Source organism: Chelmon rostratus, chromosome 4 (genome assembly GCF_017976325.1).
Source record: "Chelmon rostratus isolate fCheRos1 chromosome 4, fCheRos1.pri, whole genome shotgun sequence".
In the NCBI taxonomy this organism is placed as follows: domain Eukaryota; kingdom Metazoa; phylum Chordata; class Actinopteri; order Chaetodontiformes; family Chaetodontidae; genus Chelmon; species Chelmon rostratus.
Genome location: NC_055661.1, coordinates 30,556,345 through 30,572,944, shown reverse-complemented (window position 1 = coordinate 30,572,944; position 16,600 = coordinate 30,556,345). Strand labels below are relative to the sequence as shown.

The following is a 16,600-nucleotide window of genomic DNA, read 5'->3' as shown; positions in this document are numbered from 1 at the left end:
ACTACTACTACTACTACTACTACTACTAATAATAATAATAATAATAATAATAATAATAACAATAATAATAATAATAATAATCACATTCATGTGGACATTAAGGGGAAAGTCATGAAGTCCTTGAATTAGTAATAATTAATGGCTGTCTGACCTCCGACAGGTTGATCTTGATCAAGGTGTTAACAGGTTCAAGTAAAGGGTTAATTAAGGGGATTTAAAGGGGATTCTTGTTTCAGGGGGACCCAGTGGGCCACAGACAGGAAGTCAGAAACTTAAATGTTATATTACAGGTGTACATGTCACTCATTTGGAGACCCTGCAGTTCACCTCATTACACCTGATTTTAGACACAGTTGTGATCTTCAGTTTCCTCCTCAGACTGCTTAAAGTGGCCGCTGTGACACTGAAGCGGGGACGTGGTTTCAGGAAGCTTTGTGAACTCTGGTGGTGCAGAAACAGGACTTCCTGCGAGGCTGAAGGCAGCAGCATGGCAGCTCTGCTCACCAACAGGAAGCAAGAACACCACCAAAGAAAACCAAACGAGGCGGAGACTCAGACCGACCCCGAAACGTAACGGAGCAGTTTGGTCTGATTCTGTTCACATTTACATCCGACAGAAATGTTGCTGTTAATGCAATAAGTAGTTTGTTGTGTATGTAGAGAAGTGACAGCACCTTCATGTTATACAGGAAAGTTTACAAAATAAACATGAGTTTACCTCTTTAACTAAGTTTCCTTAAAAGGGCCTTCGTCTTTCAAGAAAGGTGCAAATTCAGGTGTTTCACCTAAATCTGAGTTAATAAATGGATAAAAATGTGCTGAGTTCCTTTTAATGTTTTTATCTTCAGTCACCATGAAACAAAAATGAACTTTCTTACCTTAAAATTGCAGGAATTTATCCGTTAATGATAGAATTACAATATTTTAATGGGGTTTTAAGGGGCTGATTAATAAATAAATCAATAAATGGATTATTACAGGTATAAAGGCAGATTTAATGGCTCATGTGCACAATTTAAGTAGAAAAAATGATAAAATCCATTCCTTAATTTTTAGGCCCTTTTAAGGTGTAAATGTAAAGATGGATTTGATCTTTTCATGCTGTTTGCTACATTTTAACACGTGTTTAACCCCTTTCTTCATGCTAATGATCCATTAAAATCACTGAATACACTGCTGTCTATTAAAATAGCCACAATAATACTTAAAGGTTCTAAATACAAGGTGGAACATCAATACAGCAGCAAACAAACTTTACCATGTAAAGATATTGTGGAGTGATGAGCAGAGAATGAAGTAACACACACACACACACACACACACACACACACACACAAACACACACACACTTTGTGTTTTTTTTTTTTTTTTTTTTTTACTAGGATGGTGAAGGTATGTACCCCCCTACTCTTCCTGATTGGCTTACCCTAATATTCTTACACTAACCAATCATCACTCCTCATGCCTAAACCGAGCCAACCCAGCGAATGAAGGCAATGAGTACGAGCCAATCAGAGGTTTCAATTTTTTCAAATTTTAAATTTCGTTCACTTTCACTTTGTTTCAGTCGGGTTTGTATGAAGTGAGCTTTCTGTTGATGTGTGAGGTAAAATGAGGAGTCGAGGCCGTCTGGGGGCTGTTTCTGCCTGTGGGGAGGTGTGGCTGACACGCCCTTTTGTTTAGTGTGACAGTCAACGTCCAATAAAGAACCTTTAACCACCAATGAGCGGTGAGCCCCTGAATCCAGTTTTGAGGGTTTGTTTCTCTCTAAAAAGCCCTTAAAATGTAAAATGTACAGGTATTTATAGATTACAATCCATTCTTTAGACCTTAAAATCACATTTAATACCTTAATTAAGTAACTGACCTGTTCATATTATTATTGATGTAATAAAGGTCTTTTAAGGAGATAATAAATAGATAAATTAATAGATTGTAATATATTAAGATAATTTATTAAATTAAAGCAGATTTTAAAGGCTTTTTTATGAAGCCATCTCTTATTTTATATCTTAACTGGGCCTTTATATTCAGAGATTTGGTAAATTGTAAGGTGTTAATAAATCCTATATTAATGCACATAAGCCATCAAACCCTTCAAACAACCTGAATTCAGTTTGTTCATTTATGGAGGACTGAACACCTGAATTTGCTTTTTATGGGGTTTATACTCATAAACTTTGCAGATAATCTTGTTAAAATATCTGATCATTTTCCAATCCATAGTCGAACCTCGGTTTCAGGAGGAACGATGTGGTTTTCGTCCTGGTCGTGGAACACTGGACCAGCTCTACACCCTCCGCAGGGGGCTTGAGGGTTCGTGGGAGTTTGCCCAACCAGTCCACATGTGTTTTGTGGACTTGGAGAAGGCATTCTACCGTGTCCCTCGTGGCATTCTGTGGGAGGTGCTTCGGGAGTATGGAGTCTGGGGCCCTTTACTACGGGCCGTCCGGTCTCTGTATGACCGGAGCAGGAGCTTGGTTCCCATTGCCAGCAGTAAATCAGACCTGTTCCCAGTGCATGTTGGACTCCGTCAGGGCTGCCCTTTGTCACCGGTTCTGTTCATTAATTTTATGGACAGAATTTCTAGGTGCCGCCAAGGGCCGGAGGGAGTCTGGTTTGGGGACCACAGGATTTCATCCCTGCTTTTTGCGGATGATGTTGTCCTGTTGGCTCCTTCGAACCAGAACCTCCAGCATGTGTTGGAGCGGTTTGCAGCCGAGTGTGAAGCGGCCGGGATGAGAATCAGCACCTCCAAGTCCGAGGCCATGGTTCTCGACCGGAAAAGGGTGGCTTGCCCCCTCTGGGTTGGAGGAGAGCTCCTGCCTCATTTGGAGGAGTTCAAGTATCTTGGAGTTTTCTTCACGAGTGAGGGAAGGATGGAGCCTGAGATTGACAGGTGGATCGGTGCGGCAGCTGCAGTAATGCGGTCGTTGTACCGGTCCGTCGTGGTGAAGAAGGAACTGAGCCGAAAGGCAAAGCTCTCTATTTACCAGTCAATCTACGTTCCTACCCTCACCTATGGTCATGAACTTTGGGTCATGACCAAAAGAACGAGATCTCGGATACAAGTGGCTGAAATAAGTTTCCTCCGCAGGGTGGCGGGGCGCTCCCTTAGAGACCGGGTGAGGAGCTCTGTCACTCGGGAGGGGCTTAGAGTAGAGCTGCTGCTCCTCCACGTCGATAGGAGCCAGCTGAGGCGGCTCGGGCATCTTTATCGGATGCCTCCTGGACGCCTTCCTGGGAAGGTGCTCCGGGCATGCCCCACCGGGAAGAGGCCCCGGGGAAGACCCAGGACACGCTGGAGGGACTGTGTCACTCGGCTGGCCTGGGAACGCCTCGGGGTCCTCCCGGAAGAGCTGGAGGAAGTGTCTGGGGAGAGGGAAGTCTGGACATCCCTGCTTTGACTGCCCCCGCGACCCGGCCCTGGATAAGCAGAAGACAATGGATGGATGGATGGATATTAATGGATGGATTATCTGCAGTTTAAGGGTTTTTTAAAGTGTTAAGCCTCCTTACTTTTGGCCAGTAGTTATCAGTGTAGAAAGAAATGATTAAAATTGTTGTCCAGGTAATTTGGTGTTTTAATCTTGCAACATTAGAGACTCAGAAGGATGACCATGGGGACGGACTGAAAGCTGCAGTCTTTGAACCTCACTGTGTTTTCATTAACAGTTGTGTGACTTCCTGTCCTGAGTTACTGATGGACAACACAAAGACTCAACAGCAAAAAATGTTATTTCACACAGATGCTGCTGTGCATGCTAACTACAGCTAGCTGCGACAGCTAGCAAGCCTGCAGGGAGCTACCTGTGCTGAACAGCTCCACCTGCTGTTTGCACTGATGACAGTTTCTATTTAAATTCACATTCAAATCACTCTAACTTTCAACTTAAAGGGACAGTCTGACATTTTATTAGGTCTTCTCTGTTTTCTCCAGAGTATAGATGTTTCTCTGTGTGCCCAGGACTCTTAGCCTAGCTTAGCACAAAGACTGGAGACACAGGGAAACTAAATGGTAATACAGGTAATTAAGAATGGCTTAAGTGATGATTTGCAGGGATAAAGGACTGTTTCACAAACATTTGAAGAATTTTGAGGGGGTGTTACCCTTAAAAGCAAATATTGGTATTGCAAATACCTTCATACAGTATAATCCATGAATTGCCTTTTAACGAGTTTTATCCTTTAACATATTTTAGGAATTCTTAAACAAGGATTAAAATATATGAAAAGGTTTTTAATTATTTCTTGGATTAAGGGATTTTAAGGGTACATTTAAAAAAAAACAGCATGAAAATCATCCCAGAATTGAAGTGAAATTGAAATTGTAGTCAATTTTGAGATATAAATCAAGGGATTTCATATTGGGAACAGTTTTAAGGGTTCTTGACCACTTGAAGAATCCTTTAAAAATGCAGATAGAACAGTAAAATATCTGAATATATTATAATGTATGAATGTATCTGTGAATTACCCCAATTAAAATATCTTAATTATCGTTATTAATGAGTATCTATTTATTATTTATGATTTTATTCTTGAATCATCCTCATGTTTGGGGTGAACCCCCCGAATTTACATCTTAATTGAAAGCTCAAGCCCCTTTTAGGAGTATCTCTATTTTAATTTGTAACTTTAAACTTAATTTTACACTTCAAACATCCTTTATTCTATTCTGTCCTTGAATGTTTTTATTTATTCATCCAAATCTGGTAAACCTGTTAAATATCGGATTACTGAATACGAATTGCATTAAAATCTCATTAATAAACAGATGAAAATATTTAAGTACTAGTGATTTTTGTTCTGTATGTTTAGCATAAAACTACCTGCTAGCTAACCATCTGGAGTTGTTGTAAGGTCGATTCGTGGGATGGAGCTAAGATAGCTGGGTTACATATCTCCTGGTATGACAACCATTACCTTGAAACAGCTAGCATGACATCTGATATGCTACCTGCTTGAGGTTATGGTAGCTAATGTTAAATGCTATTTGTGCTACCATAACATCACACACCTATAAACAGCTAATATAGCATTGATTATGCTAGCTGTTTTGTGGCCACTCTGGCTAGCAGTTTCCCCCTGCTTCCAGTCTTCATGCTAAGCTAGGCTAACAGTCGTGGAGGATTTTATGAAATCGTCCTCGTAACCACATCCTGGAGAGATGAAGCTGATTCTGACTTCTCCTCCTGTCAGTATTCATGCAGCTGTGATAAACCAGTTGAGACCAGGTGTTTCCACAGGTTCAGTCCACGTCTTCCTCCTCACCTGTTTCTTTCTGTGAGGCGTCTACTGACCCTTTTGTTTCTATATAATGAGCTGTGAGGTGTTCACTGTCCCATCTGTTCTATGTGAAAAGGGAAGCTGAGGGTGTTTCTGATAAATGAGGCTCCTGGAAAGATTCTGATATTTCTGTTCATGTTGATCTTCACATGTTTTTGGAAAAATTAAAATGGAAATAAATGTGTTACCAAATTAAGAGTCTTGTTTTTCTTTTTTTTTGATTTATTATTGTTATTATTAAAAATGTTGTTTCAGTTCAAATGAAAATTTAGTCACATAGTTATGTCACTTGTTAAAAATCACGTGAAAAGAAATTTATTTTACAAGATTTTTTTCACAAGTGGAATAACTGGATCAATGAGGAATAATTACAGAAACATAGAACAATAGAAAAAGGCTGATCAATTTCACTAATGATAATAAGGATAGTAATAATGTTAAAAATAAAAAAAGTTTATTTACATAGCATTTTTCTGAACATTTCAGGAAGCAAAGGAAATATTTAATTTAATTTTTTTAATATTAATTTTATAAAGACCGTATAAATTTAAAAACAATCCAAAAATTTAACTGAATAAAATACCCAACAGCAATATAAGATCATATCAATAACCATAAAACAGATAACATGTTGGAAATAAAAGAGTGTGCCGGCATTGATAAAAAGCTGACAAAGCTCTCAGGTATCCTGACTGTCTCCTGCAGTCCTGAACCAGGATTTAGGAACAGCCAGCACAGTCCTGCCTGAAGATCTGAGGCTCGGGCTCATACAGAGGCTGCAATTTAGCAACATGACATGGAGCTAAAGCAGAAATCTGATATTTATTCATCAAAGAAATCAATTTGAAGTATATAAACTTCTTTGAAACTTTGGATAAAAATGGTATTTTAGAAATGAGCATATTTTAAACCCAGAGGGTCAAGGCTAGATTTTCAAATCGGTCAGTTTCAGATCAGTTAGCTCCTCTGCAGGTGATCAGCCAGTTGGTTATAGTTCATCTTCCTCAGAATATCCTCAGTGACCTGTTTAGCCCCTTCTGTGTGGTACTGTTGGATCATCAGGTCCACTGTTCTGGTCCTGTCTGCTGCCTCCAGTCGGCTGACGGGGATCGGATCAGACTGCAGACTCAGGAGACGCTGGAAGGTTTTTAAATCCTCCGACTCAAGAGAGCTCAGAATGCTGAGCAGCATGACGGTCACATCCACTAACTCTGAGTTACAAACTGAGACAGAAGAGACCACAACAGGGGTTACACTTGATTTACAAAGAACACAACACTTCTTACATTGGATTTATAAAGACCACATCAGTGGTTACACTGAATTACACTGCATTTACACTGGTTACACTGGATTTATAAAGACTGCATACTGCTAGCCCTGCAGTAACTGGACTCAAACCAGTAACATTGAATTTACAGAGAACACATCCCTGGTTACACAGAGATCACAACACTTGATACACTGGATTCAAAGTGGCTAAACTGGATTTATAAAGACCACAACAATGCTTTCACTTGATTCAAACAGGTTACAATGGAGTCACAGAGACCAGAACACTTGATACGCGGGATTCAAAACCAGCTTAATTGGATTCACAGTGACCACAACACTGGCATAACTGGATTCAAACTGGTTACACTGGATTTATAAAGACAACAACACTGCTTACACTGGATTCAAACCAGTAATACAGGATGTATAAAGACCACAAAACTGGTTATACTGGATTCAGACTGATTTAATTAGATTCACTGCATGTCGACATGACTCTTAATCTATTGATGCCCCATCAATGAAATCACCTGAGCTGCTTCTTGTTGTTTTTGTTTGTACGTGCTGAGGTAAGCGTATTGTCCCATTTCTGTTTCCGGTTGCTGTGTTAGTAGCTGTGAACTCCTGCTGCTATTTAAACTAACATACGTACCACAGTCCTTTAAAGTAACTCTATAAAACCTCTCCTCAAAAAGCCTACTCTTGATCCAGGGATTTTAGCCAACTATAGACCTTTATCTAACCCCCCCTTTCTCTCTAAAATTCTTGAGAAAGCAGTTTCTAGTCAGTTGTGCAACTTACAAAACAATAGTTTATTTGAGGATTTCCAGTCAGGATTTAGAGGCATCATAGCACAGAGACAGCATTAAAGTCACAAACGACCTTCTAATTGCATCAGACAAAGGACTCGTCTCTGTACTGGTGTTACTAGATCTTAGTGCTGCATTTGACACCACTGACCATGGTTTCCTATAGCAGAGACTGGAACACCTCATTGGCATTAAGGGAACTACACTAAGCTGGTTTAAGGTAGGTATGCAGATGATACTCAGCTATATTTATCAATGAAGCCAGAGGAAACCAATCAGTTGACTAAACTCCAAGTGTGTCTCAAGGAAATAAAGACCTTTGTTATTGAATTCAGACAAAACTGAAGTTATGGTATTTTGGCCTAAACACCTTGGCAACTCACTATCCGATGGGATAGTAAATATGGATGCATTGCGCTGGCCCCCAGCACCGGGGGATGTTTTATTAGAAGACTTTTAAAGTATCCAAATGATAAAAATTCTGATTGTTTTTGTGTAATTTTAGTACACAAAAAAACACACAGCATGTGTCTGGTGAAAATCTGTATATAGTAGAAAAAATGATTACAATGTTCATTTCTTCCAACATCACGCAGCCCGACTACGTTTTCTGTTAGATGATGTTTCATGATAATCTAATCATAAAAACCGTTTTCTTATCACAACTTAATTGCTATTTCAAATAAAACCTATTTCCTTGTTATCACATATTTATCAATGTCATTATTTTATTTGGTTTTTGGTCATATTTTGTCATAACTATAAATCTGAAACATGATCATCTTGATTAAATAAATGTTTTTGAGCTTCTTGTCTGCATTAACATCATTGTCATGATCTCCCAGTTGTTTCATTATATTATTCTGAAGATGAACTTTCTGTTCTATCTGTGGAAGAAGTAAATCAGTGACTCTTCAATGAGATGGAGGTGTGTTTGTGTTCATGTTACCTGATGATGTGTTGATGTTACTGAGTGTGGACGCAGCAGCTGCAGGAACAAAAACACAGCGACATCAGAAAATCTTCTCATTCAAGAAAACTTCATCTTTTCTCACACAACAAACTAGAACTGGAGGCAGATTATAGTTTGTGTCTTCTTGTTAATGAGTTTCTAAAAAAAAAGGATGTCAAATTACACAGATCTGGTCTAATGAACCAGTTCATTATAACATGTGGTGCAACCACAAAGAGTGTTTCCACCTGTTGCATCTCTGCCTGTCAGTCAACTCATACCAGAAGATACACAGTCCAAAAAAAAGTGATTCAGATCCCTTTAAACAATATAACTGCATCTTGTGTTGACATGTTCGCATATTGTGTTAATGTGCTAGCATGTTGTGTTAATGTGTTGTGTTGACATGTTAGCATATTGTGTTAATGTGCTAGCATGTTGTGTTAATGTGTTGTGTTGACATGTTAGCATATTGTGTTAATGTGCTAGCATGTTGTGTTAAAGGGTTGTGTTGACGTGTTAGCATATTGCCTTAGTGTGTTGGCTCGTTGTGTTTTTGTTGTGCTGTGTTAACAAGTTAGCATGTTGTGATAAGGTGTCAACGTGTTGTGTTAATGTGTTGTTGTGTGTAGTGTTAACACGTTGTGTTAACTTGTTAGCATGTTGTGATAATGTGTTGTGTTGACGTGTTAGCATATTGCCTTAGTGTGTCGGTGTGTTGTTTTATGCTGTATTAGCATGTTTGACATGGCTAGCAATCTACCTCTCAGTTGGACGACTCTGTGCCACACCACAGACTCTGTGGAGCCGAACAGCCAGCCAATCAGGGGGAGTGAAGTCACGTGACTGCTCAGCTGCAACTCCACACTCCAGACGTCATCCACCAGCTGCACCTGGAACGACGGCAGGAAGTTGTTGTAGTCGTTGAAGTTCACGAACTTTGAACTCTGAAAGAAAAACAAAAAACAGACCTCACGTCTGGGAAATTTAGTCGGACAGCTACGTAGAAAACAGTTGGAGGGGCAGTTCAAATGCAAACATCGAAAGGAACTGAAATGTTAGCTGAAGAGTAGGCAACAGTTGAAGCGTCAGCAACTGTAGGTAATAAAAGCAGTTGATATGTCATCAAAGGTGTAAGATAAGTAAAAAAAATCCACAGTTGAAACATTTAAAATAAAGAAGTGGCAGAAGTGTGATAATTTGAGTCAGAAGTGTCAAGTATAATCAATGAAACCAGACAAACTGAGCGATGGATTAAAGGTGTTGAAATGTCAGAGAAAAACATGAAAGCAAGTGTACCTCTGGCTGGATGAAAGTGACGGGCTGTCCACTCAGCTTGTACATCTGATTTGGGATCAGCTCACAGTCGGGTATTGTTTCCACGTAGTCTGCTCTAATCCGTCGCTTCCACTCTTTTATCACCTGGAGATCAGAATGAGATACTGAGGTGTGAGCTAAACTTCCTTTAATCAACACTAGATAAATAAAGTTCTGTTTTAAAGTTCCTCCACACAAAAATGGTTTGGAAAAATTTATTGAATCTATCCGGTAAATTTCTTGCACAATTTAAGTGGTAATTTGGTCAGTTCCAAGGGGTTCATCCCTAAAATTGACTCAATAGCATGTCATCCCTTAATTTATGCACATCCTATACACCCTAAAAGGACATATTTTTATTAAAAGATGTAAATCAAGAGATTGCTTTCATGTCAATGGTCATTTTCAAAGATGTTTTACCCCTTACAAGATCCTGAAAGATAGTCCATTAAAAGCCCCTTAATATATCACAATCCATTCATTTATCCATTAGTGCACTTTCAGTGGAGACAGTTGTTGTGTACCTGCTTTTGCTCAGCATTCAGCATTCACAATTGAATCTATGAGTATAATAATGACACTCGGTCACACGCGTCCATCTCCTGTTCACACGTTTATTAAACTGAAGCCTCCTTCCGGTGTATCCCATAATACCTTTCAAGTACATGTTCACCATGGATACGACAACAGTAAGTTCCCTTTAAGGGGCAAATTAAGTTTTAGATTGAAAAAAATAGAACTAAGACTCGAGGACCATGAAAGTTCAACAAAGAGCAATTTATTATAAGATTTGTCTCTAGTGGAAATCCGGAGTGATGGAGCGGGGCTGGCTGGATTGTGTATTTTGGGGCAGGCACTGTTGGTGCTGGGGTCCAGCGGCAGTCGGCTCAGCAGTTGTTAGCATCAGCAGTTCTTAGTAGAGCAGCTCAAGTCTCCCTCCAGAGTTTGTGGCAGCAGTGGAGGTGTATCTGGATGGAGGGGAAACAGCGAGCAGAACTAGTGAGACTTTTGAGCATATCAAAGCCAAATGGGAACTCCAGGAGGAGGGACTTGTAGTGTCCACACACCATAAAGGTGTTTCCTGGTCCTGGTTGGCTCTTTGCACCTGTCCATTCGTCTGAGGGTGGAAACCAGATGACAGACTGACAGTAGCCCCCAGGGCTCGACAAAAATCCGTACCAATACCATGGAGAATGTGTTCCTAGGAAATGAGCCAGCTCTCTGACTGAAGGGAGCTTGGGAAGGGCTAAAGAGCGAACCAAGTTAGAGAAATGGTCCACTATGATGAAGATGACTGTATAACCATGTGAAGGAGGTAGGCCCATGATGAAGTCGAGGGCAATGTGAAACGACAGGGTATGGGCATCGGATGCAGCAGACCAGCTGGAGGACAATGTGAGTTCTTCTCCTGGACACTTATGGAACAGGCAGAGCAAGATACGAGTGTTGACCTCCATAGTAGGCCAAAGAGTCTCTAGAGCAGACTTAGGGTGCAGTTCATTCCACCATGACAGGGAAAACAGAAAGGTTGAGCCCATCAACGAACAGAGTCAGGCAAAAAGATACAGGAGGGCCGTACCCCCGACTCGAGTTTCCAGGTCAGTGCCACCACCACACAGGATGAGGGGAGAACGGTGCCTGGACAGGAAGTCTGTGCTGCTGGGAGAGAGCATCCAAGTTGACATTTTGGGAACCTAAGTTGACGAAAGGTTCAAACGGCTGAAAAACAGAAGTTCAGTAGACTTGGCGGCAGTTTGGCCTTTTAGCTTATGATCAGTGAAAAGCAGTACCCTCCAGCCAGTAGCTCCATTGCTCTGGTGCCAGTTTTATCGCCAACAATTCTTGGTTCCCCACATAGCTACGCTCTGCTGGAGACACCTTTTGGAGTAAAGGGCACTGGGATGAGCTTTTGATCTGGACCTCAGCACTGAGAGAGTCCAGCCCCCAGTCCAGAGTCAGATGCATTTACTTCTATGATGAACTGGCGAGTGGGGTCTGAGTGGACCAGGACGGAGGTGAAGAGGCTGTTTAAATGAGCTCCCAGTTGAAGGGTCTCTAGTTCACAGTCAGGTTCAGTTGTCCAGTCCCAGAATATTACGCCAACAATCTTCTAGACTAAACTACTAATACTTCTCATACAATTACACGCAGCTCGCCAGGCGACTCGTCGTCTGACGTCTCGGTCTTTTTCCCTCTTCCTCTCCTTTCTTCTTCTCACACTCTCTCTTCCTGTCTGACCCGTCCATCACACCTTTGACCCATTACAGACCGGGACTACACCTCTTTTCAATCAGTACTTCCTCTTTCCCCAAAAGTATCTTCAAAATAAAATGAAATATTTCACAATGCACCTCTGTGTCCTTTAAAACATTTTAAACTTATTTATTATGTTCTAACTCTTTAATGAAACTATTTTAACCTTCAGGAAATATTGTTTTAACACTTTTAATAAAGGTTTTATTCTCTATTTATTATTCATTGTTAATACTATGGGTAAGGATTTCACAGGGTTACACATACCTAAATTTATTCCTTAAAAGGGCCTTTAGTTTTTAATCAAGGTGAAAATTCAGTGTTGGCCTTTCACCACATTGGTAAATTTTAAGGGATTTAAGGAATAAACTGGGATGTACCTGAGTGAGGCAGACGTTCCTGGGCAGCAGCAGCACAAACAGCGAACAGTCGCTCAGCTGAGAGAAGAGCAGCACGAGGCCTCTGATCGCGCCGCCGGACGCGGACGATGTCACCAGACCGAAACACGAGAAGCCGGAGACGTCGATGATCACGTGACTGTCCGTCACCTGATCGGGTGCGATGATGTCCACGCTGTCCCCGGTGACGTGAGCTACAAACAGCAAGCGACAACCCCCGTCTGCAAGAGAGGACGACTCACCTTGAGCGACAGCGTCACTGTCGACAGCTGCTCGGTGTTCATTAGCACCGATATTACTTACAACAATGTTCAGGTTGCTTCCAGAGTGAAAGTGAAAGACAGCCGAACATCGTCTGCAGTATAAAAGTCCACGAGGACCAAAATGTTGAGAAGGCGAGCAAATGAAATGTTCGCTGACATGTTTCTTTTGTTTTCCACCAAAATCTCTCCAGTCAAAGCTCATGATGGAAAAAGACATTTCATGTGTTCTTGTGAGGAAGGACACAGCCTCCTCATCATCGCTCCTCACAGATCTGATATTTGGAGCTCTTCACTGAAAAGACGAGTGGCGGTCCAGAAACTCATCAAACAACTTTTGTGCAGAAATGATCTGAAATCGAGCCGTTAAGAGGGTCACCGACATTCCTCAGCTGCTTCATTCTTTCACTTGATTCACTCGGTTATTTGTGTCTGAATCCTGCAGTCAAATCAACAGCCTGCAGAACAGGTAGATTCAAATGCCCCTGATCCTGATCCTGGTCTCTGCAGTCTCACAGGCTTGGTTATAAATATTGATGGTGGTGGATGAGCTGTGTGTCGCTGACCTGAGAGCAGCTGGCAGTGCGGCAGGTGGAGCCGGTGGAAACTTCCTGTCAGCAGGGTGAACCTGAGCAGCGGTCCGGCCGGCCTCAGACCTTTGGAGGACAGGAAGTCCACGTCCCAGGGAACCATCTGATAGACCACATCGCCGGTGCCCTCTAATAGCAGGCCAGTCAGACTGCAGCGAAAAACACCGGGCCGCTGGCAACGCAATCTGGAGATACAACATCAACCAAAAACTGACTGAGAACAGTGGACAGAGAGCCAGAGTGCCCAGAAAGCTAACGTAGCTTATAGCCATGTGTCAGCATCCAGTGTTATTGAAGCAGAGTATAAACTGTCCACAACCGAGAGCTAGTTCACTCTCAGTGAGACACTGGAGGACGTCAGACCGGTACCGGACAGTAATGGTCCTGTTAGCAACAGAGCTAAGCTAAAATATATTTGTCTCTCTTCAGTAACTCTTTATTGAATGAAATGATGCACAGAACAGTAGAGACAATTTGTATATTTGTACTTTTTACTCCATTACATCTGTCTGACAGCTTTAGTTACTAGTTACTCTTCAGATTCCTTCCTGTCCAGTGAAAAACGGTGTATTACCTGAACATGTTGCCATCCTCAAAGACTTCAGGTGTAATCTCAACCTAAACAGATCAATCAGATCCATCAGACACCTGAACACATCAGCTAATCAGGAGTGACTTCACAGTACAGGTTGTGTTGGACGTTACCACTGTCGCGTCTACGTCCTTCTCCAGTCTGATGTCAGACGACCTCTGTGATGTCACCGGTTCTTCTCGCAGACAGACACCTGCAGCAGAATGACATCATCACATCACCTGACCGATCAGTTTCATACAGATAATGGTTAAAGACAAGTTTAGTCTAGCACACAGACTGAAAGCATGGGGAAACTGTTAGCATAGCTTAGCACAGTTGCCGTGGACGTACTGAGCGTTGGGACGATCTTCAACAGGATGTTCATCATGGCGCTCTCCACCTCTTTGCTTTGGAAATGTTTTCCCAGAAGTCTCTGTATCGTTGGCCTGTCCGTGTGCTGCAGCTGCTCATCACTAATAGGAGAGTGGCTTTCTCCAGTCATGTGATCACTGACCAACCACCAGAAACATCTGACCTCATCTGAGACCAGAAACTCCAACATCTCTGAGAGAACACACGACTCTGAGGGATTCTGGGAAATAAAAACAGGGATGACATACTGATGACATCACACATCAGAATCATGACCTCAGTCTCTGGAAGGAAGACCCTGAAATCAAATGTGACGGGTGTTTGAAAGGGAAACCTGATGGTTTTCAGACTCCACGTCTTTACATTCAGAATTTGAACTACATGGTCTTTAGATGTGATGATCTTTAGACGACTCGGTCTTCAGACTACATGGTCTTCAGACAAGATAATCCCCTTTGAACCTCAAGTAATGTTGACTACAAACCTTGTCCATGATTGGACTCTCTTCCAGTTCATGCAGCAAGAGTGGCTCCGACTGGCTGAGGGCCATGTAGAACACCTCCTGGGCTTCATTCCCCTTTCTCAGTACCAGGTCTACCAGAGCCCGGTTCTTCTCCTTGTGGGCTGCATAGATGTTGATGGCCTCCCTGTTTGCAGCATTCAGGATCCTGTAGTCCTGTAGGACATCCAAAACAGAGTCCAACCACTGCACCCTGCTGATCAGCTTCCTGCGCTGAGCTTTTACAAAGTCTGCTTTTGGAGCCAATCTCGGTTTCAGAGGGTCTGCAGTGTTGTGGAGATGGAAGACCCAATAATCTCGGCCAAGCACCGTTAGGGCTGCATCCAACACTTTCAGGGCCCCCTCCTCATGGTAACACTTCAGCATGGTTTTGGTGGTGCCGCAGGCATCGGCGGACCTGAGCCAATGTGGGGGGATGGGGGGGAGGCCCAGGATGAGGTCTTGACTGAGACACCAGTGGACCCTCCACAGCTCTACGTCCTGTAGCTCCAGCAGTTTTGACAGCAGCAGATCCTCATGCACCGTCTCTGGTTCACTCCCCCAGGTCTTAACACTTGTGTTTCTAGTCAAGGTCCGAGCAAAGTCCTGAACCGGCGTCAACACATTTCCCATGATTCAGTGAGGTTTAACTGAAGATGTAAATAAAAATGAATGAAATGACAAAAAGAAACATGAAGACTAAAAACACGACAGAAACTGAAACAGATGTGACCATTATGGAGAGCTGCACCATGACAGTAATACACACGTGTAGTATTATACTAAAAAGTGTAAGAATATCTAAATACAATTGAACAGAAACTGGACTGTATTGGACTGACAGGCTGACAGAACGACGAAAGGAACAAGACAAAGTTTTCACAATCCTCATTAACGGATTCTGATGTATTCTGATCTGATTATCTCAGTTTAAGCACTTTCAAGAGATTAAAATCATACCAACTTTAATTCATCTCTTAATAATAAATGGCATAATTACGGTATTTTAATGGGATTTTTAGGAGATAATTACTGTAATAGAAAAAAGATGCAACATATTTTTATATTTAAGAGTTGGTAAGAGTCACTTAGGATCGACCAAACAATATTAAAGCCATCCCTCAATTTTCACCTTGAAAAGGACCTTCATTTTCCAGTTTATCCATTTATTAATGTTTTATTTTAATGTAGAAATCAAGGGGTTTATCTGTATTTGCAGATGTAATATGTGATGTTTTCATGTAGAAAAGGTTTTAGAAAACGTGACAAAAAAACATAATATATGCTGATCCATGAATGTTTCCATTAATTTGTCCACACCTGGTAAACCTGTTAAATATCTGAGCACAGAATTAGAATTAAATTAATGAAACATATAGCATCTGAACATATTAGAAAATATATATAGAAAATATCCACAATGATGTTTTAATCGCCTCAGATAAGAACGAGCTCTCGGAATCCAGATCAGGAGCAACCCAGGTCGCTAAATTACAAATCCTACTCTGCCTCTGATTGGCTACTTGTTGCCTTTATTTACAGTGTTAATGTCTGGAGGATTGAGGGTTTGGTCCGAGTGAAGGTGGTTTCTTACCGGAGTGAAGGGAGTTCAGACTGTCCTTCTGTCCCGATAATGTCTGAGTTCAGAAACAGCAGACAAGCGGCTTCCACCTACAAACGATCTGACTCTTTACTTCCTGTTTCCAGTTCGAGCTGCCACTGGTTTTTAAGGTCACTGGTGGGTTTTTTTTTGTTTTTAGAAACTAGAACTTTCCATTACAACCTCTGAGGTGAGACACAACATGTGACTTCAGCTGGAGCAGAAAACGTTTCAAACTGTTCACACTTTTTCTTTGAAGGCAGAACGAAGTCAAATGTTCATCCACTAATAATGAAAATAAAAATGAGCCATCATGCTTTTCAAGATGGTACTCGAACCGTTTTTAAAATACTTCTCTTTACATAGAAACAGGTCACTGTTCTGTGATGAATCGAAGTATGAAATCCCCGCG

The 16,600-nt window shown here is 41.5% G+C and overlaps 1 protein-coding gene across 1 annotated transcript; it reads right to left on the bottom strand.

The window, feature by feature from the left end:
* Positions 1-5,643: 5,643 nt before the first annotated feature.
* On the bottom strand, positions 5,644-16,259 carry LOC121605872. The gene is made up of 11 exons (XM_041935985.1): positions 16,183-16,259; positions 14,574-15,238; positions 14,069-14,309; positions 13,849-13,928; positions 13,718-13,761; positions 13,120-13,328; positions 12,276-12,514; positions 9,625-9,747; positions 9,089-9,272; positions 8,323-8,361; positions 5,644-6,512 (listed from the first exon to the last, which is right to left on the bottom strand). The coding sequence occupies exons 2-11, from the start codon at positions 15,219-15,221 to the stop codon at positions 6,247-6,249; spliced, it is 2,073 nt and encodes a 690-aa protein (XP_041791919.1). The 5' UTR covers positions 15,222-15,238; positions 16,183-16,259; the 3' UTR covers positions 5,644-6,246.
* Between the last annotated feature and the right edge of the window lie 341 nt (positions 16,260-16,600).

Coding starts and splice junctions, on each gene's coding strand:
- LOC121605872 (XM_041935985.1), bottom strand. CDS start 15,221: ATGGGAAATGTGTTGACGCCGGTTCAGGACTTTGCTCGGACCTTGACT. Junction 13,762..13,848: donor AGGACGTAGACGCGACAGTG/GTAACGTCCAAC, acceptor TGATCTGTTTAG/GTTGAGATTACACCTGAAGT. Junction 12,515..13,119: donor GCACTGCCAGCTGCTCTCAG/GTCAGCGACACA, acceptor CCTCTCTTGCAG/ACGGGGGTTGTCGCTTGCTG.